The 27,583-nt window shown below is 38.4% G+C and overlaps 10 protein-coding genes across 14 annotated transcripts; 3 read left to right on the top strand and 7 right to left on the bottom strand.

Moving 5' to 3' along the window:
* The first annotated feature begins 158 nt into the window (after positions 1 to 158).
* On the top strand, positions 159 to 2,199 carry LOC17893064. 3 transcript variants are annotated; one of them, XM_023786673.1, is made up of 5 exons: positions 159 to 363; positions 448 to 492; positions 609 to 887; positions 986 to 1,137; positions 1,943 to 2,199. In XM_023786673.1, the coding sequence occupies exons 1-5, from the start codon at positions 159 to 161 to the stop codon at positions 2,162 to 2,164; spliced, it is 903 nt and encodes a 300-aa protein (XP_023642441.1). In that variant the 3' UTR covers positions 2,165 to 2,199. The 3 variants fall into 3 exon arrangements, with proteins under 3 accessions (XP_023642441.1, XP_023642442.1, XP_023642443.1); XM_023786674.1 differs by having other exon boundaries at positions 989 to 1,137; XM_023786675.1 differs by lacking the exon at positions 448 to 492 and having other exon boundaries at positions 989 to 1,137.
* Positions 2,200 to 2,285: 86 nt separating this feature from the next.
* LOC17893031 (ultraviolet-B receptor UVR8) lies at positions 2,286 to 5,234 on the bottom strand. The gene is made up of 11 exons (XM_006297783.2): positions 5,120 to 5,234; positions 4,855 to 4,999; positions 4,326 to 4,436; positions 4,173 to 4,233; positions 3,959 to 4,074; positions 3,738 to 3,823; positions 3,442 to 3,643; positions 3,266 to 3,319; positions 3,047 to 3,160; positions 2,873 to 2,929; positions 2,286 to 2,777 (listed from the first exon to the last, which is right to left on the bottom strand). Exons 1-11 carry the CDS (start codon positions 5,146 to 5,148, stop codon positions 2,568 to 2,570), a joined length of 1,185 nt encoding a protein of 394 aa, XP_006297845.1. The 5' UTR covers positions 5,149 to 5,234; the 3' UTR covers positions 2,286 to 2,567.
* Positions 5,235 to 5,840: 606 nt separating this feature from the next.
* Positions 5,841 to 7,534, bottom strand: LOC17892221 (14-3-3-like protein GF14 nu). The gene is made up of 5 exons (XM_006298275.2): positions 7,435 to 7,534; positions 6,672 to 7,178; positions 6,453 to 6,575; positions 6,243 to 6,359; positions 5,841 to 6,125 (listed from the first exon to the last, which is right to left on the bottom strand). The coding sequence occupies exons 2-5, from the start codon at positions 7,146 to 7,148 to the stop codon at positions 6,045 to 6,047; spliced, it is 798 nt and encodes a 265-aa protein (XP_006298337.1). The 5' UTR covers positions 7,149 to 7,178; positions 7,435 to 7,534; the 3' UTR covers positions 5,841 to 6,044.
* Positions 7,535 to 8,148: 614 nt separating this feature from the next.
* On the bottom strand, positions 8,149 to 12,050 carry LOC17890988 (T-complex protein 1 subunit zeta 1). The gene is made up of 15 exons (XM_006297338.2): positions 11,792 to 12,050; positions 11,614 to 11,677; positions 11,159 to 11,294; positions 10,772 to 10,923; positions 10,631 to 10,678; positions 10,412 to 10,504; positions 10,143 to 10,249; positions 9,937 to 10,051; positions 9,774 to 9,860; positions 9,292 to 9,496; positions 9,086 to 9,180; positions 8,917 to 8,985; positions 8,725 to 8,832; positions 8,517 to 8,635; positions 8,149 to 8,392 (listed from the first exon to the last, which is right to left on the bottom strand). Exons 1-15 carry the CDS (start codon positions 11,923 to 11,925, stop codon positions 8,317 to 8,319), a joined length of 1,608 nt encoding a protein of 535 aa, XP_006297400.1. The 5' UTR covers positions 11,926 to 12,050; the 3' UTR covers positions 8,149 to 8,316.
* A 336-nt stretch (positions 12,051 to 12,386) lies between these two features.
* Positions 12,387 to 15,624, bottom strand: LOC17893615 (ubiquitin receptor RAD23c). The gene is made up of 12 exons (XM_006299924.2): positions 15,391 to 15,624; positions 14,713 to 14,874; positions 14,575 to 14,625; positions 14,349 to 14,416; positions 14,082 to 14,261; positions 13,817 to 13,994; positions 13,485 to 13,631; positions 13,325 to 13,390; positions 13,172 to 13,219; positions 12,984 to 13,096; positions 12,761 to 12,848; positions 12,387 to 12,679 (listed from the first exon to the last, which is right to left on the bottom strand). The coding sequence occupies exons 1-12, from the start codon at positions 15,454 to 15,456 to the stop codon at positions 12,563 to 12,565; spliced, it is 1,284 nt and encodes a 427-aa protein (XP_006299986.1). The 5' UTR covers positions 15,457 to 15,624; the 3' UTR covers positions 12,387 to 12,562.
* A 227-nt stretch (positions 15,625 to 15,851) lies between these two features.
* Positions 15,852 to 17,331, bottom strand: LOC17891906 (LOB domain-containing protein 41). Its single transcript, XM_006299153.2, has 2 exons — positions 16,809 to 17,331; positions 15,852 to 16,665 (listed from the first exon to the last, which is right to left on the bottom strand). Exons 1-2 carry the CDS (start codon positions 16,996 to 16,998, stop codon positions 16,061 to 16,063), a joined length of 795 nt encoding a protein of 264 aa, XP_006299215.1. The 5' UTR covers positions 16,999 to 17,331; the 3' UTR covers positions 15,852 to 16,060.
* A 959-nt stretch (positions 17,332 to 18,290) lies between these two features.
* On the bottom strand, positions 18,291 to 20,387 carry LOC17891221. Of its 2 annotated transcripts, none has more exons than XM_006298588.2 (4): positions 20,224 to 20,387; positions 19,534 to 19,727; positions 19,354 to 19,426; positions 18,291 to 18,944 (listed from the first exon to the last, which is right to left on the bottom strand). In XM_006298588.2, exons 1-4 carry the CDS (start codon positions 20,233 to 20,235, stop codon positions 18,666 to 18,668), a joined length of 558 nt encoding a protein of 185 aa, XP_006298650.1. In that variant the 5' UTR covers positions 20,236 to 20,387; the 3' UTR covers positions 18,291 to 18,665. The 2 variants fall into 2 exon arrangements, with proteins under 2 accessions (XP_006298650.1, XP_023641822.1); XM_023786054.1 differs by lacking the exon at positions 20,224 to 20,387 and adding an exon at positions 19,825 to 20,128.
* Positions 20,388 to 20,750: 363 nt separating this feature from the next.
* On the top strand, positions 20,751 to 22,196 carry LOC17893700 (40S ribosomal protein S7-2). The gene is made up of 5 exons (XM_023785839.1): positions 20,751 to 20,847; positions 21,231 to 21,315; positions 21,405 to 21,478; positions 21,558 to 21,864; positions 21,950 to 22,196. The coding sequence occupies exons 2-5, from the start codon at positions 21,241 to 21,243 to the stop codon at positions 22,067 to 22,069; spliced, it is 576 nt and encodes a 191-aa protein (XP_023641607.1). The 5' UTR covers positions 20,751 to 20,847; positions 21,231 to 21,240; the 3' UTR covers positions 22,070 to 22,196.
* A 72-nt stretch (positions 22,197 to 22,268) lies between these two features.
* LOC17892118 (mannose-6-phosphate isomerase 1) lies at positions 22,269 to 24,487 on the bottom strand. The gene is made up of 5 exons (XM_006296647.2): positions 24,020 to 24,487; positions 23,680 to 23,847; positions 23,117 to 23,326; positions 22,730 to 22,996; positions 22,269 to 22,645 (listed from the first exon to the last, which is right to left on the bottom strand). Exons 1-5 carry the CDS (start codon positions 24,356 to 24,358, stop codon positions 22,331 to 22,333), a joined length of 1,299 nt encoding a protein of 432 aa, XP_006296709.1. The 5' UTR covers positions 24,359 to 24,487; the 3' UTR covers positions 22,269 to 22,330.
* A 1,144-nt stretch (positions 24,488 to 25,631) lies between these two features.
* On the top strand, positions 25,632 to 27,469 carry LOC17892493 (delta(7)-sterol-C5(6)-desaturase 1). 2 transcript variants are annotated; one of them, XM_006298217.2, is made up of 3 exons: positions 25,632 to 26,063; positions 26,439 to 26,744; positions 26,934 to 27,469. In XM_006298217.2, exons 1-3 carry the CDS (start codon positions 25,838 to 25,840, stop codon positions 27,245 to 27,247), a joined length of 846 nt encoding a protein of 281 aa, XP_006298279.1. In that variant the 5' UTR covers positions 25,632 to 25,837; the 3' UTR covers positions 27,248 to 27,469. The 2 variants fall into 2 exon arrangements, with proteins under 2 accessions (XP_006298279.1, XP_006298280.1); XM_006298218.2 differs by lacking the exon at positions 25,632 to 26,063 and adding an exon at positions 26,070 to 26,237.
* The last annotated feature ends 114 nt before the right edge of the window (positions 27,470 to 27,583 follow it).

The following is a 27,583-nucleotide window of genomic DNA, read 5'->3' on the forward strand; positions in this document are numbered from 1 at the left end:
CGAAACAAAATTAAAGATGAGTCAGAAAACTACAAAGCAAAGTCAATATTTTAAGTAATAATAAACTCAACAAATTAATCTCTCTAAAATCCAAAGGTAAATAAATCCTCCCTCTCTCCATCCCCCTTTGCTCTTCCATAACAAATATTCATTTTCTAATGGCTTTGCGTGGTGATCAAGAGCTTGAGTTTAACCTCAACCTAAGAGAATGGACTCGAAAAGGCCATCTAACTTGCGAAAATCGAATTTCTAGAAGGTTCTCTGCCTCATGTGTCCGAAGCTCCAGAGAGGATCACAAGTCTTGTACTACAAACGTCTTCACCATCTCTAGTACTCCTTCTTCTCCTTGCCACTCCCTCAAAGGTAATAAATGTACAATCTCTCTTCATTACTTATGCTATCTTTATTTCTAAAAAGAAACAATGTCTTCTTTTTTTGTTGTGACAGATGAGATTGACCCATCAAATTATTCATTCACTAGTGCACTCAAGGGTAAGTTTCAAATATTGTTGCCAATTAAGAAGTTCTGTTAATAATGGTTATGAACAAAAACAAAGAAAAGATAAAAAAAACATTTGTTTGCTCTGTCGTTTTATTTGCTTACACAGCATTGCAAGCAGACACTAAAACGTACAAGAAGAATATGGATTGGTTGAAAGCAGAAGGAGTTGAGTTAAACTCGAAATGGAACGAAGCAGAGAAGTATATTTGCAACCCTTTGTCTGGTGAAGTTCCTATGGAGTGTTTGTCTTCTAGAACCCTAAATTCAAGATCTTACAGAAGCAGCTTATTCACCACGAATGCTCCACTCACGATTTTACCTTGTAATCATAACGTTAGAATCATTCACGAGGATCCTAGATCTCCATATCCTGTTCTTGTTCAAGGTAATGGTGAAATTTTGTGAATGATTTAGTAAAAGTGTATGATTTATTTATTGCGTTTTATCTATAACCAAAAAAGAGTTTTGAGGGTTGTTTTTGAGCAGAAAGGAAAGTTGCGGGGTCGAAACGAGACGTGGGTGTGCAGAGTGCACCAGCGACGAGGTCGTCGATCATGGAGAGATCAAAGAAAACACAGGTGGAAGATGTTGCTTCGCCGGTTCAGTATGCACTCAAGTTGAAAGCTCAGCAACAGGTAAATTTATAATGTCCAATTTTTTGCTATGATCTAATTATTGATTTAGCACAACACATTCAATATTAACTCTTTAACATTTTTCTATAAAAATTGGGTAGAAAATCAAATTCCTCTTACAGTATATAGCTCGTGATCTAATCAACGGTAACATATATTACTATAATTAATGTAAAACATGTTTGAATTAAATTTGGAAAGGACACTACTCATTTAGTTATGGCCCTTTGAGAACAATATTAGTACTAACTTATAACAATGATTATGATCAATTTATTTTGTACGAAAATTTGCATTGGGCCATTCAAAAAATAATATGTAAAGGTACGTTACACACGTAATAATTGCACTTTGAATTCGTTAGTGCAATTCCTTTAGATTCTTTCACAGAATAAGAGAAAACACCAATACATGAATACGCAAGTGTATACTGTTTTATATTAATCATAGAAGAGACAGTGATGAGACTCCACGTTTTGTATCCTTGTTACTTTTCTTTACGATATTTTTTGGTGATACAATTCGTTGATACTAGTATATATATATCCATCACAGAAAACAGTATCTTCCAACTTCGATGTTCGAATTATTTCATGAAAAATCTTCCATTGGACCCCATGTTATGATTTTGTGTAGTCCATATTGAAAAGGACCTTGTTATATATTATGTGCACGTTTGTATATATATATACCCAAAGATACTTTTACTGGTTGAACAATTCAACATATATATAAATTTACTAGTCGACTAGTCGTGATTACACAAGACCTGATTGGCTGCTAATGTTGAGGGGTTTATTTGAAGGATGTGAAGTTAGAAGAAAAGGAGCAAAATATGATAAGAAGAGAGAATGAAGAAGACAGTAAAGAAGAGAAGGAGACGAGAAAGAAAAGAGCAAGTGGTTGTTTCTCATGGATGAGGAAATTGCATCATAGACAACCAAGAAAATCCAAATGCATCTTTCTCATTCGTCTTCCTCATCTTATCAATACTACTGCTTGTTCATCAGCTACAATCCCATTATAGTAAGTAAACCAAAGAAGAAAAAAGAGCATCATTGGATACACTACAATAATGGAAGTAATATTTTCAGATATCATTATAATGCTAGATTATGGTGTATTTGAAGTATGTATGTAACTGCATATATTATAAGAGACATTTATTATCTATTGAAATTTTTATTTATAAGATTGTAAAAGACAAACTTGTTTTCAAGGTTTCTAACAAACTACGGAGTCTAGCATTACCAAGATCTTTCCCGATCAAAATTATTTGTAAAATTCTCAAAAGACTATGCGCATATGGAAATAAGCATGTTTTTGCCCCTTTCCTGCTCTTTATAAATACATACTCTCCTTTTGCTTTCCTTGGTATGAATCATATTGTTTTCTTCTCTTCATAACCTTGTCCATTGTGGGATTGAGGATCAAATATCACCGGACTTCCATTCTACAATGGCAAGAGTGTGGCGGCCACCACAAGCGATCGACTTAGCTGACCATTTTCCTTCTTCTTCTTCTTCGTCCGCGTGATTAAAGATTCCTTCAGGCGAGGGGATCATTATAGGTAATTCCAATGGTTGTCCTGTTGTTACTTTCCTTCCGTACCCAAGTCTACCATGATCTCCTCTACCAAACTGATCCAAAAGAGAAACATAATCAGAGGACAAATGTTTTTATGATGTTTCAAACTTAACACGAAAGCAGTTTTCTTGGTTTTGAAGGGACTAACCGAGAAGATTCTGCCATCTCTTGTCAAAGCAACTGAATGTGTTCCGCCACAAGAAACCTATATTTTTTTTTTCAGAAAGAAGAGATCTCAAGATTATTAGAAAATGCTTTACCTGAATGATATTCTCTTCAGCAAAGAAGAGAGATCTCTCCCTGAAGTTGGAAGCTTTACTACCTGAATGATATCTTCTTCAGCTAGAAGATTTACTTTCTGTGGAACCATTTTGCTGCTCTTGTCATTGTCACCCAACCCGAGTCTTCCGTGTTCTCCTCTTCCCCAACCAAACAGCTAAGAATCAGAAGACCAAATCCATATAATCATATCTTAACGAAAAAGAGGATATAGCATGAGAAGAGAAGGGAATTAAGAAATATTGAGAATGAGTTCTAATACCTCTCCTTTATCGGTTAAAGCTGTTGAATGCCATCCACCCGCAGCAATATCAACCTACAGATGTGTTTCACAACAGAGAAATGGTTAAAGCTTATGCTATTTGTATATTTTAGCATCACTTTTCAAAAGTTCAATGGGTGGAAAAAAGAATCAAGAAAAGGGGAAAAAGCCTTAACCAATGCGAGATCATCAAGGCCTTGGACTGGAACAGGATGAGATGTTGGCTGGGTGTCACCGGTTCCAAGTTGTCCGTATTCGTTATTACCCCATGCCAATAAACTTCCATCTTCTTTAAGAGCCAGATTATGAAATGCTCCAACAGCTATAAGACGGACATTTTCAAGACCTTGAACTCTAACAGGAACAGATATTTGTTTTCTGCAATTTAAGGGAAACCAAACCCACATTTTAGTAATAGCTTAAGAATACACAAAGTGAATACTATTACTATGAGTTTAATTGCTCTCTATACATGTCACCAGGAGGCCAAGGTTGACCCCAAGTCCACACATGACCTTCACGTGTCAGAACCACCGAGTGAGTACCACCTGCAGCTACCTGTTAAGAAGATAAGGCCTGAGATAATGTATTCATACATCAACATTGAGGAGTAGAACAGAAAGTGATGGACACAAAGATTTCATTTTGAGGCAATGCAGAGAGCTTTTGGAATGAGAATACAAGCAAGTTTACCTGTCGGACTGTAAGCTTTGGGGCACAACGCTTAGGGATCACAATATCTCTACGCACGGGCCTACCCATCTCGTCTTTTAAAGGCTCTTCACCACATTGTCCATACTCATTCCCACCTAGGTGCATTCCATATTCAATTTCACTACGATTTAACAAGCAAAACAGATAGAGAGAATGGACCAATAACACAGGCGTTGTAGATGATATGTATTACCCCACGCATATGCTCGGCCCTGATCATCAACAGCTAGACAATGCCAACCACCAATTGCTGCCTATCATCCATTAAAAAACAATACATTCAAAGGTAGTCCTATATAATAATCTAACGAAAACCACAATCGATTAGTAGAAAGAAGGATCAAACCTGAGTGATCTTGACATTGGCAAGAGCCTTAACTCTACTAGGGATGTTTTCTGTTTTTGTTTCTGGTGGGTGTCCTAATGTACCTCTTTGATTCCAACCCCATGTAAACATCTGAGTACAGTTCAATAGAGCTTTTAAAATCTCAACTTTGAGAATTCAAACCTTTGAATTAGTCATCAAAGCACTGAAATAAGGATCAGAATCAGACCAATTACACGATAACACAGCCAAAACCTGTTCAAGAAACCAACTTTGAGCTATTGGCTGACTTCTAATCAAGATTCACAGCTTAGAGACTTTTCACACAAGAGAGGAAGACACAAAGCTTCATTACTTATTATTATTTATTCACAAGACACAAACCATGTTTCTAGTTCCTTCAAATCTTAAGAGAAGTTGTAAAACCAAACATTAAAAGCCCTGTTCTTTTTATTTTTTTGGCTATAACAGATAGATATAATCTCCCTAATAATGCATAGAGACCAATTAAAACAAGACAAATCTCATTATGATGATATTCGGATAGTACCGTGCCATCATCGCAAATGGCGAGGGAGTTACGGCTACCAGAGACGACGGAGCGAACAGAGTAAGGCTCGAGAGCTTCAACGACGCAAGCCCATTCCTTATCTTCGTTGGTACCAATTCCTAGTTGCCCATCTTCTCCAGAGCCCCTGAAAACCAAGGAAAAGAAGATACCAAAGGAGAGTGAGAGACCAAGTACAATAAACAAGAGTGAGTGGAAAAATCGAAACTTTGATAAGTAGAGAGAAGTGCAGAGTAGAGTATTGGACCAGGTTATGATTGAAGTAGCTGAAACCATTTCAGAAAGAGAGAGAGAGAGAGAGAGAGAGGAAAGAGAGAGAAGCTGAAAGAATGCACAGAGACAAGCGGAAAAGCAAAGCAGTGGGATTCGGAGGGGGCTGGTAATAATAGCGATATGTTTATATGTTAAGTATGTGTGTTAATTATTTAATTTAATTGATAATTTCTTAAGACGCTAAAGACATTGATTTCCGTATATTCGTATTTCTATAAATATGCCCAATAAAATTACTGGTTTTGCTTATGTGTATGAAGAACTTACGTGTAATTTTACAGTGGATAAAAGATGAGTGAGGAGAGAATTTTCAATTTCTATTAATGATGATAGTTGAATTAAAAAAATTCTATACAAAATATAAATACACATGGGAAACATGAATAAAAAAGGAACAACAGAAAAAGAATAAATAAAGAAATAGAAGAAATAGAGACCCCATGAGTGTTACTGCACAAAAGGAAAATATGACTCGAAGACTTTTAATTTTGTTATTTGCCAAAAGAGATATACATGTCCAAATTCCAATTGTCTCTTCTCTCCTTCGTTTTAATATCGTTCGAGTTTAAAAAAATCCTAAGACTAATATATAGTAGTATCCTGATAAGACAACAACTATTGATAATGCAAATAATCCTTAGTTTTGTTTCTTCTTCTTTCTTCGCTCCCTAAATACTAACAAGCAACGAAGCGAGAACCAATGATCATCAACAGCTTTAAGAAAAAAAACCAAACTAAAAGAAAAGAGAGGAGAGTTTTTGAGTTTTCTAGGAGAATGTCAAATAATGATCTTTCTCTCTGGCTTCTACAAACCCCATCATCATATCAAACGTTTTTGGAAACTAGAGACCAACCCGTACCATACATACTTAGAAATGTTTATCTCTCTCTCTCTCTGGTCACTGCCCTGTCTCTGCTGGTTTCCCCTCTTCTGGCTCATGTTTTGAGGCCTCCTTGATCTCATCACCTCCCGCCTCATCCTGAAAAATGAGCAACACATCAGCGCTTGAATCGAAATCTCTCAGTACAGAAGCTTAGATTGCTTGTAGATATGTGTTAGTGGGGAAAAATATCCAAAGAAGGAGACAAGAGAGTACATTGATGTCAGAAGTCCAAAGGGTCAAATTGTCACGGAGAAGTTGCATTATCAGTGTACTGTCTTTGTATGATTCTTCTCCTAATGTGTCCAGCTCAGAAATAGCCTCATCGAAAGCCTGCAAAAACAATTGCGGAAATATCGCTAATAATCAATTTAAGTGCTACAAAGTCTGAAAGCATCATAACATCCAGTAGAGCAAAACGCAAACCTGTTTTGCGAGACCGCAAGCACGATCAGGTGAGTTGAGAATCTCGTAGTAGAAGACAGAGAAGTTGAGAGCAAGTCCCAATCTAATCGGATGAGTAGGAGCTAAATCAGCAAGTGCAATATCCTGCATTATAAGAAAAACACACATAAAAAAATTTACCAATCATGAAAGCCCTTTTACTGGTAGATAGATGTTCAAACTTAAAAAGAGTTTGTTTACCTGAGCCGACTTGTAAGCAACCAAGGTGCTCTCTGCAGCTTCCTTCCTCTCAGCTCCAGTCTTAAACTCAGCAAGGTACCTGTGGTAATCTCCTTTCATTTTGAGGTAAAAGACTTTGGACTCAGCCAAAGATGCAGTTGGAACAAGGTGAGAATCCAGAAGATTCAAAATCCCATCACAGATTCTGTTGAGTTCGGTTTCAATCTTTCCTCTGTAGTCCTTGATAATCGAAACGTGATCCCCTTTGCCTCTGCTTTCTTCCTTCTGTTCAATGGAAGATATGATCCTCCAGGAAGCTCTCCTAGCACCAATCACGTTCTTGTAAGCAACGGACAAGAGGTTTCGCTCTTCCACAGTAAGCTCGTCGGTGTCAACAGTCTTAGCAACTTTCTCCATGAACTCAACCATTTCCTCATAACGTTCAGCTTGCTCAGCTAACTTGGCTAAGTACACATTCTCTTCCCGCGAAGACGACATCTTGTTGTGTTAATCACACACTTCTAGATCCTGTTTTCAAAAATTCATATTATCGTTCAGATCAATCCTCGATTACTAACAAGTCAAACATAATAAAACGAACACTAGAACGAACGACAGATAAACACAGGACCAAGAACGAAACCTAAACCAAACATTGTAGATTACGCCAGATCTCGAAATAACAAGGAACACAGACAAGATTCGAAGTCGAGAAAACGAGAAACGTGAACGAGCAACACAAGAATGATTCGTAGAGCAAAGAGAGACCAGATCCATAGCTTACCGAGGGGATTTTGGAAATTAGGGATTCTCGAATTCGAAAGCTTGCGACTTGTGAGGGGGAAAGTGAGAAATTAGGGGGAAAAAATAAGGACGAAGAGAGAGATGGGCTTTGATTTTTAGGAGAAAGTAAAGAGAAAAGGCCCAATAATAGTCCGACAAGTGTCAAACGGTGTTGACCCGTCAAGGACTTTAATAAACGTGAAAAGTGAATTATTATTACTTTTACACAAGGATTGGATTGGGCCCTGATTCCATTTCTAGGATAAAAATCATTAAAAGCTGTATGCTGTGCATTGTTTGGTAATTCGACTTTGTTGTGTGTTTTCAAACAAGTCTGCTTCTATTTTCATGAAACTTTCCAAGTCATTTCCTAAATCGTAGAATTTGATAGGAAAAACAAATTATACTTCCAAATTACTTTAATCTCGGCTTCACATTGATGTTTGATACAAATTTTTTCAGATGTTCACAATTCTCTATCTAAAATAGCCTTTGACCTTCTGAACATTGCCTTGAATACCTTTTTACCATAGTTTTATGTCTTGATCACCCTTCCCCTTTACAATTAGGGTACGTTGTAAAGTGTCTTGGCAATAATTTCCTTCCGAATTTGCTCTTACTGAAAATAATTATGCGTGCCTACAAACAAGAGTATAATATGTATCCATTAAATCACTCTTTTTTTTTTTTTTCTTTTTTTCATTATACCAACCACAGTCAAAATATTCATATTGTTTTTGTGATACAGAAGATAGATCAAAACAAAACTCTATGACAACAGAAGATAACAAGTAAAAGAGAAATACATAAAAGAAATAATATTCATATGCTAATGCTCAAAACACGAAACAAAACAAAAATTGAAAACAAAGTAACTGTTTTTTTAAGTAGGCTTCCTCATATTTCTTCCTGCACGAATCACTTCATCCACTAATAGCAACTGCGAAGCAATCACCGGCCTGCAACACATTACCAAACAAACCGTTTTAACTGCCTGAACTCAACCGCAAGTGATTTCAAGACTCCAGCATTTTTAAATGCCTATGTTAGCGTTTACAAATTGCCATTTGATTTGGCACATACCCTGAATTGATAAGTTGGCGTTTCACCGAGTAATTGTCGAAAATACCAGCAAGCAGAGGGTCGATGGGTTCTCCATCCTGTAGGTTTAGTCCCACAATGTTTCCTTTGTCATGCTCACTCTGTATAAACATCAAATTTCAGTATATAAACCTAAGCAAAAGTTTAGAATCATCAATAGAGGCAGAAGAGGAAAACACAAGTATTATACCGTTAGAGAAATGATAACGTCTTGAGTGTCAAGCCCAGCATTTTCAGCGAGTGTCTTAGGCACCACAAGAAGGGCGTTAGCAAAAGCTTCAACACCGAGTTGAGCGCGCTGCAATTTGCCCACAATTAACATTAGCAACCAGAAAAAATCAAGAACAGGTATTGGAACAGAGGAATGTTACTTCATACTTACCCCTTGAACGGTTTTCTTGACTTTATTGATTAAGTGTTGTCTTGCTGCAACTTCAAAAGCTCCAGCTCCCTACAGAAAGACAAAGATGTCAATAAAACACAAGCGCCCACCAAAACAATCACACTGAGATAGCAACATATTTGATCTGTGTGGACGAGAAGGTACTTACTAATACGACACACTCATCTTCAATGGTATTTTTAACTGATCTTAAACCATCACGGACAGCGTCTTTAATTTGAGCAATAGTGTGGTCGTTAGGCCCTATTAGAAAAAGAAGGAGAAGTTAACATTGTAGATGATCGATTACCAAGCGTGCAAAAATAAGCAAAATTGACCTTAGCTGCCAAGAGAGAGAAGTTTTAGCCTTTGTACCTTTTATGAGGATAGTACATGAATGAGGATTCTTTACTTGCTCGACAAATGTGTACTTTTCCTCTCCAAGAACGTGCTCATATACAAGTCCAGCCCAACCAAGAGAATCAGGGGTCAAGTCATCAACGGAGTTCACAGCTTCTCCACCACATGCCAAGACCAAACGTTCCATGTTCCTCCTCTTTGCTCTTCTCAGGGCGATTATCTGGAGATACATATGAATATATATAAGGAAACAGAAAGATAACTCGCTTGTACCAACTTGCAGATACAAGAAACCAAGTGCAAGACAAGAAAGAAGCTTAGTAGAAAATCAAGGCATCTTCTAGGTAAATAGTCTTAGTGGATAATCATCCCTTTAATTTGGTTAAATTCATTTTGCCTTTACTTCAATTCACTTGTTTTCACAACCTTCATATAGTTTTTTCATACGTGTCTAGCAATCAGATGCTCAAAACAATACAAAGCTAATTATAGCTTACCCCTTCTCTAGCAAGAAGATCCAACGACGGGGGATCAATACCCTTTTGATTTATGATTACAAAGCTGTTATCATTACCAGCACAAACCTGCATAAAATGTAGAACATGTAAATATCTGAAAGAATATAGCATATGGCTTGGAAGGTAGTGATTTCAAACTCACCTTGTTCTTCAGCTCAATAATTTTCTGAACTCTTTCATCAACAGAACGTCGCTCAGCAGTAACCATGGCTTCTCTCTGTTCCGCATTCGAGTAGAAAAATCCTGCATTAATTTCACTGATATTTACAAAGTTAGGCTACAAAATCACTGATACACGGGATAGTTCCTCTAACTTTTTGTCTTCAGCCAGAGATTTGTATTCCGTACCTCTTCTCATATTCTAGTGACACATTGCAAGTCAGGATGTGACAATTTTCCGCACGACGCTTCATGTCAGGGTGTCTTGAACCATGATCAAGAACAAGCCCCTCAACCTGATACAGGAGAAACAATATATGTTATTATTCACAACTGGTGTAAGATGATATTTCTGATTCACGATCACCAAAAAGATTTAATCCCATACAGAACTCATTTTACTAGTGTGAAATCTGTAAATTTCGACTGAAGAAATTTACTGTAAAACAAAGGCATACCAATCGTGTGTCAACATCAAATTTATGGCGCATGTGCATGATCTCAACCATAAACAAATCAATAGGTTCCTCAGGCTTCCGAATGCAGAGAACCTGTTAAATACGCAAATTAGCTAATTAGAAGACAAACAGCTTGTAAACCAAAATTGATCCATAGATTAGTTTTCGTATATGTGAAAAAGCATGATTATATTCAATGAGAGATAACAGTACACATACCGAATTAACAACAATATCAGTCAGTTGATCAGCTAAGCCTTCATACAACTAAGTAGCCAGAAAGGAAAAAAAGCCAGTCAGAAAGCATAGAGAAGAGTCAGTGATAACAAAAAGATATAGATATCAGCAAACAAAGAAAACCTTTGTTCTTAGCGTAGTCCTGGCAACCATTTTCAGGATCTCTTTGTCAGGCTCATCACCCATAACCACAGGTGTCTTGAAAGTGTCGAGAAATTGGAGAGTAGCTCTTTTTGCAATCTCAAAACCATCAACTAAGACACGTGGATGCATTCCTGACACATATGTAAACCTTGAATTAGGACCATTTCTTACTGAGATTAACCAAAACATGACTAGACAAATGAAATGAAAAGTGATATATGTTAACCATGACATACAGATTCAGAATATGAATGGCACCACAACCACATCCAGTCTAATTATATAAAACAGAAATAGACAAGCATAAAACTAGCCAACTCATCAACAAATCAAAATATAATGCAGAAACAAGCTAGTTTGGCTAACCTTCATCGATACAACGGTCAGACTGTTTCATAAGCTCACCAATGAAGATGACAGTGGAAGTAGTACCATCCCCACTAATGTCATCCTGTGCAACAGCTGTTCTGGCAATCATGATGGCTGTTGGATTTTGAATTTGCTGAAAAGTTAAGCAAGTGAGCACTGTAAGAATCATCAGACCAGTTAAGTGTCATCCATTAGAGCAGGACAGTCGCATTACTATTCCCCATCTAAAGATTAGTGTCTAAGATTTCTATCACAATTCTTGACAAACAGCCTAACCTAAGTAGAGTTTAATATGTCTTCGACCAATACGTAGAAAATTTCATGACACAGCTTAACCTAAGTAGCATCCCAGCGTTTTACAAGCTACTGAACACACTTTACAAGTAAGAGAAGACATTAAGCTAGAATCTAATCAAATAACAAGATCTAGCATTGTATTTAATCGGACATACCATTTCCTTTAAAAGCGTGTTGCCATCCTTGGTAAGCTTGATATCCCCGGAACCACCAACAAGCCTGCACAGAGTGATCGATCAAAGCAAATGAAAAAGAATATCTAAAGAAAAATACAGGCGAGAGTGAAGAGACGAAGAAAAAATGCATAGATCCATCAAGAGCAAAAAGACTTACATCTTGATAGTTCCCTTAGGACCGAGATTGGACTTGAGTACATCCTGTAAACCCTTAGCGGCGTTGATGGTCATATGAAGCGCGGCCGATTTGTTGAGCACCTCCGCATTCGGATTCAGAACACGCACAGACATTTTCGATGATGAGAGGTCGAAAAGAAACTGGAACGACGAACGAGAGAGAAGGGGTTCTGGGACTTTCTAGGGCTTTTTCTTCTCTGGGAGCTTCAGAGTATTTCTCTTTTATTTCTTCTTTTAAATTTCGTGAGTAATAAGGGCTCCAGAGAAGAAGATGCTAGTGGAAAAGAAACCTCTTAAAGGCATCATCAGTCTCAAACGTTGTCGCATCATCAGAAACTCTAACTGCGCTAGAGACTCCGACTAATATACAAAAGTTACTAATGTCAATTTCTTAAAACTAATTTCACGAGGATAACTCAAATAAAAAATATTAATAAAGAAGTGTTACACGACATAATAGGGAAGTTATAGGGGAGATTTCATCAGTAAGTTTTCTTTATTTTTTAATACTTAGGCACATACATAAATTTTTGTAAGGACTAACGATTATCAAAGACAATACAAAGAAAGAAGCAGATGAGAAGAGAAACTCCATTTTTAAACTGAGAACTCAGCCATGAGCATAGACAAAGTGACGACGTCAAGGTCATATCTCTGGTTCAAACTTGGTATCCCACCACATAAATACATATAGACAAACATATATGGACCAATGACAATGATACAGAAAGGTAAGTTTTAGTGTAAAAGCTTATTCCTCGAACTCATGCATGTGATCTAGAAGATAATTTGCAGCCAACTCTTCGTTCTTGTTGCACGCAAAGAACACTTCCAATACCAGTGCTCTGTCGAATCCCATTCCTTCAAGCTGTTTTATTATCAATGTGAAACCGAGTTGATCAATACAGACATATTTCTTAAGGGGGAAGATCAATATAGAGGAACATACCCGTTCAATTGCTTCACGTTCCTCAGGCGTGACTTGAATCGCCTGTGGCTGTGGTATTCCCGCCGCCATATGGCCAAGGAGGTTGCCACTGAATGATACAACGCACAAATTATCAAAGAAATGAATCACTGTTCAAATAATTAAATGCCTCCCAGTTTTTTTTTTGGTTTTGACGTGTATTACATATGAGTCATAATCACAGCAACACCAGGATTATACATACCTCTCACCCCCTCCTTCAACGGGTTCATTGATTAAGCGTAAGAAGTCAGCCTGGTGATCTTGAATCAACCTCATCAAGTTTGGGTTCTGCTTTCCCAGTTCCTGAAGCATAGGCTGCAGAAAACGAGTGAACAAAATCATTTGAAAGAAATGGAAACTGACAATGATTTCATTTTTGGATCAACATACCTGCAGAACTTGAGGGTTTGCTTGCACCATTGCTCGCAGAGCTTGGAACTAATATACACCAGATTAATAGTATTTATATTACACACTGATGTCTGATATACTCATTTTGTAAGCAAGTGTAAGAAAAGAAGAAGAAAAATAAACAGTTTAAACCTGTTGGCTGTTGCGCAGGAAATCAAGTGTACCGGCACCAGGATTTCCGCCAACATTTGGCAAGCCCTGTCAAAGATAAAGAGTAGATTTTAGTTATACATCCATATACAGTTAAGAGTTTAAATGAACCAATTCCGCTTTCTATCTTAAGGTGTATTACCTGTGGGAAGAGATTTAACGGATTTGCATTAGGACCACTTGCGGGTGCTGCTGCAGGTTGTTGAGTCTGTGCTGGAGGACTCGCTGGCTGTCCACCACTAGCTGGAGCACGGGAAACTGGTGGAACTTCAGCTTGCTCAGGGATCCCCTAAATTGTTAAATTTATAGACTCTCTCCCTTTAGTGACAAGGAGAATAGTAGCCAACAATAATGGCAAGGAAGTAGATTCTAGGCATAATGATTAGTAATGCATCGTGAAATCCCTCTTACACAAAGTTGCATGAAAGGTCACAGAATCTATTATTGCAAATTCAGAGATATAATTGAACTCACAGAGTAAAGATATTCCACAGCTCTTTCAGGGTTGTTAAATGCAGCACGTAGTGCACGAACAACAGTATCACGATCCCAGGTTCCTCCACCCATGTCAAGAATCTGCTGAATGGTACTCTCTAAATTACTTCCAGCGGCTAGATTTGATGCTGCTTGTCCGTAAACATCACCTTGACTTCTATCTCAACCAAAAGAAATAGGGAACATAACATGAGTAGGTTAATATCTGAGTTGGGCAGAAGATTTAGATAGCAAAGATGCTAACCCAACAGGAGCTGAGTCTGGTGCAGGGGTGCTTGTGGGTATAGTAGCGGGTACAGGTGCAGTCACAATTTCAGTTGCAGGTACAGGTGCAGTCAAAGTTTCAGTTGCAGCTACAGGTGCAGGTGTAGGCATAGGTGTCGGTGCAGGAGGTGGTGCACGTGTTGGTGCAGGTGCCACTGGTCTGCACAATTAAAGAATTGGGGACGGAAGATTGAAAATTAGTATTCCAGGAAATTTCAAACAGAAAGTATTTGTCTCAAAAACGCACGTTGCTACAGAAGCAGCAGTCTGAGGGGGAACTGAAGGCTGTGATGTTGAGGGAGGTATCGCCTTGGTCTAAACTAACACGAAAGATAGATCAATCAACAAACAATAAGATAAATTTTCTAAAGGAATACTCTCGTTTCATTAGCTGTGTCCAAGCAAGAGTTTTCTGAAATCCCAAGTTGCATCTCAGCCTTTATAATCATGTTATAGCAATAGAACCAACTTACCAGGGTAGTACCAGCAGATGCACTAGATGCTCCTGCTGAAACAGGTTTACTCTACATGTTAAGCACCAGAGAGCAAAGATGAGAATCGTAATCAAAAAGCTAAACAAAATTACTAATGTTTCCAGATTGAAAACGCACCTTGGTCATCATAATGACAATAAAACTGTTCTCAGCAACTTTGTTCTCCTCAATTGTTGTCTCATCTTTAAGAACTTTACCTTGGTGAATAAGCATGAGTTTCGCAGCAGGATATACATCTGCGCCCTGCGCAGTCTCTATGTTCTTCTTCACATCAGAAATCTGAATTTGAATATTTTACCATCAAAAGTCCAAAATAACAATAGAGAGATGAAGGCCGCGGCAATCAAGATTACAATGTCTAAAACAATAACACAAAATTAAAGGCAAGTAAAAGAGAATGGAAGCATAAATTTAAACAAGCTATAGTGAGCTCATAAAATTAAAAATCTCAGTTCAGTGAAAGAGTGTAAAGGTCCCAATTGGAAAACGACTAGGAGAAGCAGAAGAAGGTTCATGGATCCAAACATAGTGAGTGATAAACACACTTTAAATGCAAATGAAATTGAGCTAATTCTCCACTACAGACAGTGAAATAACTATAACATGGCAAAACAAACCCATACACACACGAGATTGCTGAATTGTATAGATTTCCTATAGAAACATCCAAAGTCCATTTGCAAAACAGAGAACTCAACAAAATCAAATACCCGATCGAGAAACTAAACCTCAGATACGTAATTCAACCGTCTCCACTAACAAGTATAGAGAAACAATATGTAGAAATTGGCATACCGAATCCTCGGGTTTAACTTCGATCTCGAAGTGAGTCCCCTTGAGAGTTTTCACATATATCTTCATATTCTCACCCCGGCAACAATTCCGGCAACAATTCCGTTCTGATTGATCGCCGCCGGCTAAAAGGGAGAGATAAAGGTCGAGGGTAGGTAAGTGAAAGAAGAAGATACAGAATCAGGGGGTCCCCTACCTTTGCGTTCCCTCGATATCTCCACTCGATTGTGTCCCCAAGCACATGGCTTCTGCTTTCAACTCTGCCAAGTCAGCCGTAATTCATCCAATCAAAATATGCCACCTCGTGTTGACCGTTTCAACGTCAAAAGATAGGCCCAAAATGACTCTGGTATGTTAGAAGATAGGCCCATAATTACATTTTCACATCGATCCACTTTGATTTTTTGTATATACTTTTTTTTGGTTCACTGTTTATTTTGACTTTTATTAGTAAAGGGGAACAATAATAATATCTCAGCCAATTCTTGAATTACTCTCTGTAAATAAGTTTGTACATGGTAAGTTACCGGCTATTCTTTTTCTTTGGTCACAAATAAAGAAAGTGAAATTATATAAAAAAAGTTACCGGCTCGGCTTGACGATGATCAGAGCCGAACCGAATTGAGCTGATTGCGGGCAAAACTTCTATGGTGAGCTAAAACGAAGCTTCTGATTAGAGCATAAGCTCAGTCTTACACGTGCTCTCCTTCTGACACGTGCCAAACACGCCGATCCTTCTCTTCTTCACAGGTACCACGTCATACGCATGTGACACCGGCTCCAGCCCTAGAGTTAAGTCGAGCTTAATCTCGCCGGAGCCCTGAACAGTCGGCGGCGATAACGCCAAAACCTCAGAGGCATTGCTCTCCGATTCCTTGCTCTCTCCTTCATGAGCAGCCACTATTTCAGACTGGTGACTCAACGAGGACTCGTGACTAGCCTCACCGCCGCCGGACTTTCCCTCAGATTCCGCTTGTTTCTCAAGGGCGGCGACCCGCTTAGCCCGGCGAGTTTTCGCCCGTTTCAGATCGGTTGACCCAGTAGCGGCAGCGGAGTTGTCATCTTTGGAGTTATGTCTGATGTCGTAGATCTTAAGTGGCGGACCTTGGCCGATCGTCGCCGCGTCTGTGGCGATCTCTGTGATCGGCTCTCCTTTCATCACAGCCTCAACGGCGTCTTGACAAAGCTGCCAATTTCCAGACCATAACAAACCCACTGAACCATAGATCGGATTCACGATCCTCCCACAAGCTTCATGCAACAACGATCGGAAAATCCCTGCAAAATAAAATTTACCCTAATTTGGTTAATCAAACGGTGTCGTTTGAAAGAAGAGTTCACAACTACCATTAAAAAAAACGGCGTCGGTTTGTCGAAAAGGTTTAAAGAAGGGTGACATTTAGTATAGAAAAGCCACTAACCAGGACGAAGGTGATCGGGACCGGCGTTGATGAGGTTCATGAGTCCAGCACGGCCATAGAACTTGGCGAGAAACACGGTTGCGTTAGCTTGGGCTTCAGGAGACTTGATCCAAGCCAAACAGGGTCTTATACTACAATCCTCACTACACCCTTTCCGGAGAACTCTGCATCCATTACAGCTCATCCGCATCTTTGATTTAGATTTGCTAACAGTAAACAATAACAAGAACTGATCGAGCAATACACAAACCCAAAACCGATATATTTGTCTGTGTGTTTCTTGAAGGTATTTAGGAGATATTATGGGAGTTGGTGTGGGAGATTCGTTAATTATAAAAGAAAGAAGATTAGCTTTTAAGGTGGGATCGTGTGTGCGTAATAAGAAGAAGCCCCTGGGTTTTTGGGGGAAGCGGAGAGATTATAAAACCAAGGGAGGGAGGGAAGGAAGAAGAGAGAAAACTAAGATAAAGAAGACAGGGTTGTATTTGTCTTTCCCAGAACCGCCGCTGTTTTTTTTTTTTTTTAAATTTTGGCCCTCTGATTCAAGGTTTTGCTTCTTGTGTTTCTTCCCCAATGTGTTGCTTTCGTCCCTACTCTCTACCACCACGAGCGTGTATTACACGTGCTAAACACACGCACGCTGGACATTAACGTAGAAGCAAAAATAACACGTGGCTTTCACGATCGCGCGTGGGATATTTCGGTCGGGTCGCCACGTAATTCATCCAGATAGGATTTGAGTCATTTGTGGAGCATTGTGAGAACTGGGGCCCACATTTAGCTCCTGGTTTTCTGGAAAAAGAATCCGTTTTTATCAAAAAACCGCTTTTTCTATAACTTGTGTCCAAAACTATTGTCTGGTTTCCGGTTTTTGATCTTTTCTTCTTCTCTCACTGTGGGCGGATCTTTCTGACTCTCTCTCTCATCGCCGACGGTTTCGTATTAACGTAATCTTAATCATCTTTATATTAATTTAAAAGAAAATTATCTCTAGTCACCACCTTTTAGTTTAATTCTTTTTCTCCCCAACTTCTAGTTTAGTGCTTATAGTTCATATAACCCAAAAAATCAGCTTTGATATTCCTACGTAACCTCCTTCATTCGTGTGTGTATCACAATACATTTGATTTAAGTTTATGGATTCTGTCATGTAATTTGTAAAAAGCCACGTGTAAAACATTTGACAACAAAACAAACCAGCGATTATGCTTCCGTGTGATTACAAGGTTTTGTTCACGTCTTCAGGACAATATTAAAGGAATCTTCTTCGTTGAACAGAGAAGACCGTACGTAATTCACAAATGTTATGTTACGGAGTCAACCGCTTGACTCCGTTCCACTCGCATTATGTTCCGTTCAGTCTCATTTCTTTTGTCTTGTCCATCCCAACGAGACGAGACAATTCGAATCTCTCAAGTCTAAAAGAGAGAAACGGAAGCTTGTTCGAATGGTACAAACTACAAAGCATTAACTTTTCTAATGAATTAAAATTACAATTTACATTGCTTGTGAATCCCCAAACAAAGAAGAAACGGTACTATACAAAAGAGAACAAAACTCCAAATTGCTTTTAATATGTTACAGCGAGACTCTAGGAATAGGAAGAAACTTAACTCATCAAGTTTCCATCTTACCTCTTAATTACAGTGGATAATATATACAAAATAGCCTCATATACACAACATCGACCTCATCATAGTAACAAAAAAACTGCGGTAAAAGCCGTAACTGATGATCTTTTAATCCTCTGTTTCCTCATCGTCTTCAAAAATATATAAACCTGCTTCAAACACTGGAGTCTTGATCCTGGATTTTATGTACACCTTGCGAATCTCTCTGTTCCTTCTTCTTCTTCTTCTAGGCCATGGCAGGGATGCTTGAGTTTTGGCTGTCCCTGTTCAAGCAATCAAATCCTTCTACTCTAACAGTTGCTGGTTTCACCCCATAATCCATTCTACCACAACCTCCTCCTTTGACACGAGATGCAGATAAGGGAAGAGGGGAGAGTGAGAGTGAGACAGGGTTGAGTTTCTCATCTCCAAAGCGTGCATCTTGAACTAAAGGGTTCGCTGCTCTGCTAGGGGGAGACCCAAGAAAAAATGGGGGTGATGAAGCAACAAATGATACTGATTCCTCCTATATAGAAAAAAAGAAGACAAGATTCATACCTTAGATCTCAATAACACAACATAAGGACAATGCTTTACAGAATCAACTAAAGATCAATCTCTCTACGTAAACTAAGAACTGATTTTGATATGAAAACTAAAACAATGAGAAGCTTAGAAACTATCCTATCGTGGGAAGAACAAGAATCATAGTTCAGTCAGGTGAAATCTGACAAAAACGTTATATGAAACACTACATCATAACTCAGAAATAAACCAAAACCACTCAAGGCAAACTAGCGTTGATTCCTATGCAGAGAACTCCAATAACAGAGAAATATGGTTCAAACAAAGGAAGACAAGTGAAATGCAATAATAGACAGACATTGCTTCGATGCACCAGTATGAAACATATTGGAAAAAAGAAAGAGACAAACCTTTCTACGAATTATGTCCAAAAGATCTTCCCCGGCTTTATTAGAATCACATGTATCAGCAGCTCCTGATTGACTGTCAATCCCAACACAACACAACACAAAGCAAATCAACAATTTGATGTCACAATCAATAAGATGTTTTGCGGACAAGGATAAAAAGAAAAGGAAGAAACTTTATACCTATAATGTAATCTAAGGGGACGAATAACGTTGTTGGGGCGACGGGGCTTAGGACAAACAACAGAGTCCATTGGATCACAAAAGATAGAAGAAACAAACCCTCTCGACTCGTCACGAGACATGATGAAGGCGTTCTGCTGAAGGTTACAATGATTCATCTTCGAACCACTTCTATCCACAGAAGAACGCCTAATCTGTGCATCAACATGAAACAAAAGTTAAGATTTTTCAGAACAAAGAACTTAGAATGAAATTGAAAGACAAGTCCAACGGATAAGAAATCGAATTTACTTGGTAGAAAAACTAAAATCTGAACAAATAAGCCCTGAATTCGTCCAGTTTTTCACCATAAATTTGAGGGAATTGAAAAATGAAATCGTTTCGGTTAAAAAAAAGGATCATTTTGAAATAGAGAGAGATTGGGATATAAAAAGGGTGTTTTTTTTATAAACAGGAAAATGCCAACGAATACGTTTTGACTAAAAGAAACCAATTTCATAGAATAGAGAATTCAAAGAAACATCAAAGTATTGACTATACTAAAAACGGAAATTTTCAAAAGACCAAAGAAAACGAACAAGATAAAACTCATATAAACCTTAGATCTGCAACAAACCGTTTACATGGAAAATCAGAAACTTGGGATATTGATGAAGAAGAAGATAGAGAAGAGAAGGAGAGAAGTAAAACCTGATAATTCATTCAAGACGAAGCAACAGCGGCGATAAGGGTGAGAGAGGAAAAGGAGGAAACAGACGCGGCTATGAACGCACTTTATAAATGATGATATAAGCTAAAAAAATGTGAATAAGGTTTTGTGTATCTAAATTCTAAAGCGTTGTCGTTTGACTGATTTTTTGCTAATTCGCGTCGTTTATACCCAAGTTATAGATGTATTTATGGGACAACTTGATATGCTCGTAACCTAAGTCGGTTATATTTTTTTCTTATGTCGGCCGCAACTCGTTAATTCTGTAACTTAGAAACCATCAAACCAATAATATAAATCCGTGGTATAAATCATATTATATTGACTAGGAAATCTAACGGTCGCGTACATGTGTTTTCTTTTAGTTTGGGTCAAACAAATTATATATTAGGCCCATTGGTTTTAAGAGCCTATAAAGAAAGGCCCAGTTTGGGTGAAGAGATTGATCATTAAATCCAGGCCGTCCAAAATAGGGATCTTAAGAAAAACCCTTGATATTTAAGGCTTTGCTTCACCAGATTTGTGCTGCCCCCTCTCGAAGACGAAGCTCTGAAAGCCGTAAACCTTTTTCTCACCGTCGAAGCTTCTTCGTCGTTCTTTAACTGGTACGCTTCAAAACGTTTCCATTCACTGTGTATTATCGTAATCCACGAAATGGGTGTTCTTCTTTGGAGGCTAATCGACGTGATTTTTTTTGGAGAAACTTATTAGCTTGTAGTGAGGTGAATTATTCAGGGGTTTATTTAGGATAACGGATTAGGTTGATCTGCTTCCTCGTTTATTATCAATGGAGGAATAGAGAACTTACTCTAGGGTTATAATGTTTTATCAGTATTTTGGAACTCTAGTTAATGTCTGTCCTAGTTTCGGAAAAGTTGATCAAATTTGGTCCTTTGAAGTCTCATTACAATCATGTAAGTTACCTTTGTTACCAAAATTTGATTGGCTCTCTTGTTTATTTGTTTTGCTGTATCTTGTTATGCTGTAGATCTGTGAAGATGTATTCTGCTCAGAACAAGATCCACAAGGATAAGGGTGTGGCACCAACAGAGTTTGAGGAGCAAGTCGCTCAGGTTATTTTCGTTGTCGCTGTCTCATTTTCTTTGACCAGTAGATGTTTTTGGTTGCTAATCGACTAGAATGTTTATTTCTTTTTCTGCAGGCTTTCTTTGACTTGGAGAATACTAACCAGGAACTGAAAAGCGAGTTGAAAGATCTGTACATCAACCAAGCAGTGTATGTACTTGTTTTTGTGGTTTGAAGGATCTTAGTTTTGTGTTATCCACTTAATATCTCCATTTCTTTCTTTCTGCAGTCATATGGATATTTCTGGCAATCGCAAGGCTGTTGTGATCTATGTTCCATTCAGATTGAGGAAAGCTTTCCGTAAGATTCACCTCCGTCTTGTCAGAGAGCTTGAGAAGAAGTTCAGTGGAAAAGATGTTGTCTTTGTTGCTACCAGAAGAATCATGCGCCCCCCAAAGAAGGGCTCAGCTGTTCAGAGACCACGCAACAGGACTCTTACTTCCGTCCATGAAGCTATGCTTGAGGATGTTGCTTACCCTGCTGAGATTGTAGGAAAGCGAACCAGATACCGTCTTGATGGCACCAAGGTTACTAAGGTAAAACGTTTGAAAGCTCATTGATCTTCTTCCAGTGCTTTGAACTGGTCTATAACATGTCTCACCCCCTTTGTTCATTGGGCAGGTCTATTTAGACATTAAGCAGAAGAATGACACTGAGTACAAGCTGGAGACAATGATGGGTGTGTACAAGAAACTTACAGGCAGAGATGTAGTTTTCGAGTACCCAGTCACTGAAGCTTGAAGAGATGAATGTTTGTTTTGTTCATTTTTGTCGGATAGCTTTTCCTTCTGTTTGCTTTTTGGGAGTAAAAACTCTGTTTCATCAACTTTTTCAACGTTCTATTTAACAATATACAGTACTTGTGTTCTAGCATTTATTGTTTTAGAAACGTAGTATCAAAAAATTTCCACATCAAATTTGTAATTTTTGGGCACAAATGTGAACCAACTTTTGAATTAAATCATACAATAACTGAGAAAGTGATACTTGTGTGTAGTTTGGCTATAGAGAATACAAAAACCTACTGTTCACTCCTGCTCTGTACAACTTCAAGTCAGTTGAAGACCTCAAGTGAATCTCGGTATCTGCAGGCACAAATAAAACATCCCCCATCGAAATCCCATCTGCTGAAGCTTCTGTAGACATCCTTCCTTCACCTTGGAGTACAAGCAGAAGCGAAGGGCCTGGAACAGAGGGAAACACTGTGGAGGCTCCAGAGGGAAGATCACACAGATCAACTTCAAACTCTTCGAAAGGAGGGAGGTATCTTGTGATGTATGGTCGAATCCTTGATCCCTTTAAAATTTCAGGATATCCCTGAAACTCAGAAACGACCCATCAGTAACCAATCTATAAACTAACTTTGTGATATTAAGTTTAGTTTTAAGTTGTATGGTTTACCAGTTTATATGTGAGCATGGAACAAAGTGATTGAATATCCAGAGGCTTGGAAGTGAGGCCAGCTCTTACTACGTTGTCTGAAGTCGCCATGACCTCAATGCACTCACCAAATAAGTAAGCGTGGGGTTCGTTTGCACCGAGATACAAGGCTTCGCCGGGATTGAGCTTCACATAGTTGAAGAAGAATGTAGATATGACTCCAATATCATTTGGATATTGCTTCTCTAGCTTCAGAACAAGTCGCTCCTTGTCTGTCAGTTGACGTTCCTGTGTAAATTGAGAAGGTTTCAGGCAGTGGAATTCACAGGGATATTAAGCGAAAAAACAATTACAGAAACAGTAGCAATCAAGCAAAGTAGACAGTAACAGGGCAGTTAGAAGGCTGACCTGACTCTCCATATGCAGACGGCGTTTTAGTTTGAATACGATTTTCTTTGTTGTATCGGGATCTGCAGACATTAACAGGGTGAAGATTGTTCGGACAACAGATTTCAATTTTTCCTCATCATGTTCACTGATGCAGAACACTTGATTTGCTTCTTCACTCCCAACAAGTTCTTCAATCTCTGGAATAGCCCGAATGACACTCTTAAGCTCCTGCAACATTGGTACAAGAAGAAACTAAATCATTCAATTCTAAGAAAAGAAATAAGATAACAATTCTAGTGTTAGTAGAGATGCTCTACAAAATCAAATTTGTTTCCAAAGTTTAGGCAATGTGTCCATCTCTGAGATATAACCATAGAGAAAAAGGGAAACAAACGACTCATGTGCAACACCATGAATAACCAGAAATACTACTTCAGCGAATCCAGTCTCAGTTGATGAACTGACCAAGCAATATGTTTTATGATTGTCGAAATTGGGAAACTAAGTGGGTCAATGCATAGGTCAATCTCTGATGTAAAAAAAAAAAATCAAAAACTTTAGGAAATAATGAAAAATGATACCTGAAGAGGTATAAACCCACACAGAGCCTCGAATTGGGTATAGGCCAAAGCCATTTCTGGTTTGTGATTGTCGTCTCTATAAAGATTAGGATGAGCTTTGTGCATTTTCTTTGCTAATTTCTTATCAGGATGTGCTTGAATCGACAAAGCCCTTGCCACCGACAACACCTAACGAATTTACAAAATTTGAATCACAATTCTGCAACTCACAAGATAAAAGAACTTACATTACAGATTCAAATCCACATCGGACGAAATGAGCAAAATCAAGTCAGAAATCATAAAATGCAGAGACTTTGAGGGAAATTGAACAATGTGGCAATGTATATAAAGTCTGTACCTTGAACAGAAAGGGGAGATCGCAACCCCATTTCTCCAAAACCCTATTACCGAGTGATTTAGGGTTTTCGGCAATCCACGATCTGAGGGTCACGCCATTGGATCCATCAGCATCCTCCAAGTAGCTAGGACCAGACTCGTGAGTCCCCATCCAAAGCTCAGCGTACGGTCGTGTGGAATCGATCTGGTCATCTGAGTTGGCCGCATAAACCCTGTAAACGAGTGAATCCGATCCAATTTTGCCCCAATCGTAATCCTTAACGGAGCATCTCAACCGGCGAAGCCGTCGTCGATCCGCTTCACAACCGCCATTAGCCTTAACGACAGTAGCGATCTCCATTGACACCAAAACTCACGATTACGAATCTAAATCCGTGTCTCGGAGGTAAACAAATATCTATAGTCTTATAAGCTAAGCGCCCATGTTAATGGAAGACTCGAAGCTTTTTCTCTTTACCCGAATCGTGGAAACTTTTATGTTTTATAAACAGAGGAAGGCATGATTGCAAATTCAAAAGTGTGGGGGTGAAAAATGGGAATAAAATAGAAATGTGGGGGCTGAGATGTTTAACTTAACAAAGTGGAAAAGTGACAGATGTTAAAAGAAATCACGTGTTTTGCCGACGGAATTAACGTCCGTCCGTGGTTAGTGGGCCGTTTGCTAGCTGTCCACGTGGACTCTAATGATGACTCACTCTTACGTCTCAGTTACTTTTGTAGTTTATAGTATTGCTTAAGACTAAAACCGACAAAATGTAACCAAATCAAAAATGTTCAAAACGTTATCATTTTTGTTGTACGATAATTCCAAATTCATTCTTTTCATCAATAAATGTTAAATATCTCGTTTTTTTTCCTCTATGTTGAGAAAGAATACAAAAACAAAAAACAGAATAAAATCTAATTTAAAAACAAAAAAAAATCAGGCGGATGCGTTGAGTATTTAAAATCATATCGATGTAAACGTCATGCATCCAATACCATATACAATAACTAGAAAATGAAAACTTTAATGTTCAAATCGCTAATGGATATATTGAATATGTTATTAATCAGGTTTCATAATATTAAACTTTATATTTAAAAACTTTTGGTTTGGGTTTCACAGATTGGGCCTTATGTTAGTAACCCGTTAAAATATCAGAGGTCCAACGCCGTTTGGTTCGGGCTGACGGCGCGTGACGCTGGTAGCCTTTCCACGTGCGGGCACGTCATCTTTATATTCTACAAGTACAACTGTACATATGACCAACAAGCATCTTTAGATATAGATCCCGTCCCTCGAAATCTAAAATTAAGTCCTACTTCTCTCTCTCTTACAACTTCTCCCCATAACTTTTAAATTATTATAAATTTCACCCCTATATATTTTTTTTATGAAATACTAATACCCCTATTTAAAATCTAGAAACATGCCAGAGAAGAGTCAGTTTCAAAATGTGTTTTGTACCTACTAGTACTAGATGTTGAATATTCCCTACCTTGGTGGACTGGTGGGTTTACTTTTTCCACATACAAGTAGAAGGTGTAATTTGTAAATATGACAAAATATTGGGACGGAAACGAATTACAGCTGTTTTCGATTAAACCAGATCACCAAAAATTACCAGGAACATATGAGAGAGATCACTCAACATCAAAGATCAAACTCTTTTTTTTTTTTTTGTCGGCAATCAAACTCTATCTGTATCTTAGACATGCATTAACTAGTGTTGCGTCCTCGTTCCCATTCAGGAAAGGGTAAGGTAAAGTGCTGCTATCAAACCGACGAAATCTTCTCTCGTTTTACGGCACCGATCTCGGTGGATCTCCGATTCACATGGCGGCGGATCATGCGTATCTGATGCAGTTCGTGGACGAAACTTCGTTTTACAACTGGATCGTTTTGAGCCATCTTTTGCCGGCGAATCTGTGGGAACCTTTGCCTCATTTTCTCCAGACGTGGCTCCGAAATTTCCTCGCCGGAACCCTACTCTACTTCATCTCAGGCTTTCTATGGTGCTTCTACATCTATTACCTTAAAATCAACGTTTACCTTCCCAAAGGTCTCGACTCTATCGTCTTTCTATTTTCTTTTCCCTTTATGCTTCCGAGGATTAGTATATGGAAAAGGGCTTCTTCGTGTACTGTTCTGAAATTGATGATGATTTGATCTAGCATCATTTCTTGATGTGGATGGTTCATGTGGGAGATATAAGTTCTTGTGCAATCAATAAAAAGTAATACATCTTTTCTACAGCACTACTTTGCTTTTAACTCCACTTAAATTGGTAGTTGAAGTGATTCTCTGTGAACTTAGCACTGGAAGAATATATATCACAGTGTGTGTGATACTATCCTAGTTGAATCTTCCAGAACCTCTCTAAGCTTATTTGTCTTAGTTTGAAAACTTTTTATTTACTTGATCTGCTTTGCTTCAGATGCCATTCCTACAATAAAGGCTATGCGTTTGCAAATGTTTGTGGCAATGAAGGCTATGCCTTGGTACACTCTTCTTCCGACTGTCTCTGAGTATATGATCGAGCATGGCTGGACCAAATGTTACTCTAGACTAGGCGAACTCGGCTGGATCCTCTATTTTGTTTACCTCGCCATCTATCTTGTTTTCGTTGAGTTTGGTATTTATTGGATGCACAGAGAGCTTCATGACATTAAGCCTCTCTATAAGTATCTCCATGCGACGCATCATATCTACAACAAGCAAAATACACTCTCTCCTTTTGCTGGTATGTATTTCAATTTCTTTTGCATTATCCATCTAAATGATTGGTAGCATTCAATTTCTTACCAGAGTAGACTTTGTGAACATCAGAAAAAGACTTATGCATTGAGAAGTTCTTTATATACGATCGCCATATTGTTTCTTGGTTCATCCAAGAATGTGAGATCTAAACTCCTTACAATTTGGTTTTCAGGGCTTGCATTTCACCCAGTAGATGGGATACTTCAAGCTATACCGCATGTTATAGCGCTGTTTGTGGTGCCAATTCATTTCACAACCCATATAGGTCTTTTGTTTTTGGAAGCGATATGGACAGCGAACATCCATGACTGCATCCACGGCAACATCTGGCCAGTGATGGGTGCAGGATACCATACGATACACCACACGACATACAAGCATAACTATGGTCATTATACCATATGGATGGATTGGATGTTTGGCTCCCTTAGAGATCCTCTTTTAGAAGAAGATGACAACAAAGACGGCTCCAAGAAAGCAAAGTGAGAATGCCCACTTGGTTTTTCCTTTTGTGTCTTTGCTTTGCTCGTTGTTGTTCAAAGTTCAACCCTTCTTGTTCTTCATGAGTGTGTCTCTCTCAATGTTTCCAATATTTTTTGTTAGAAACAGTGACTGAACATTTGCTGTCTAGTTAAAAAACAGGTAAATGTTTGATCTTTGTAAGACCCCATTTTTTTAACGGTAAACCTTGAGACCAAGATTTTGACTTGTACGGTGATCTTTCGCCACCAATTGTCCAATATCTCAGCACCAACTCTATAAATTTCGAATGCTGAATTTCTCATCTACAGTCCGGTTCTGTAGTCTTGCTACAGATTCCAT

This window comes from Capsella rubella, unplaced genomic scaffold (assembly GCF_000375325.1).
Source record: "Capsella rubella cultivar Monte Gargano unplaced genomic scaffold, Caprub1_0 scaffold_3, whole genome shotgun sequence".
In the NCBI taxonomy this organism is placed as follows: Eukaryota; Viridiplantae; Streptophyta; class Magnoliopsida; order Brassicales; family Brassicaceae; genus Capsella; species Capsella rubella.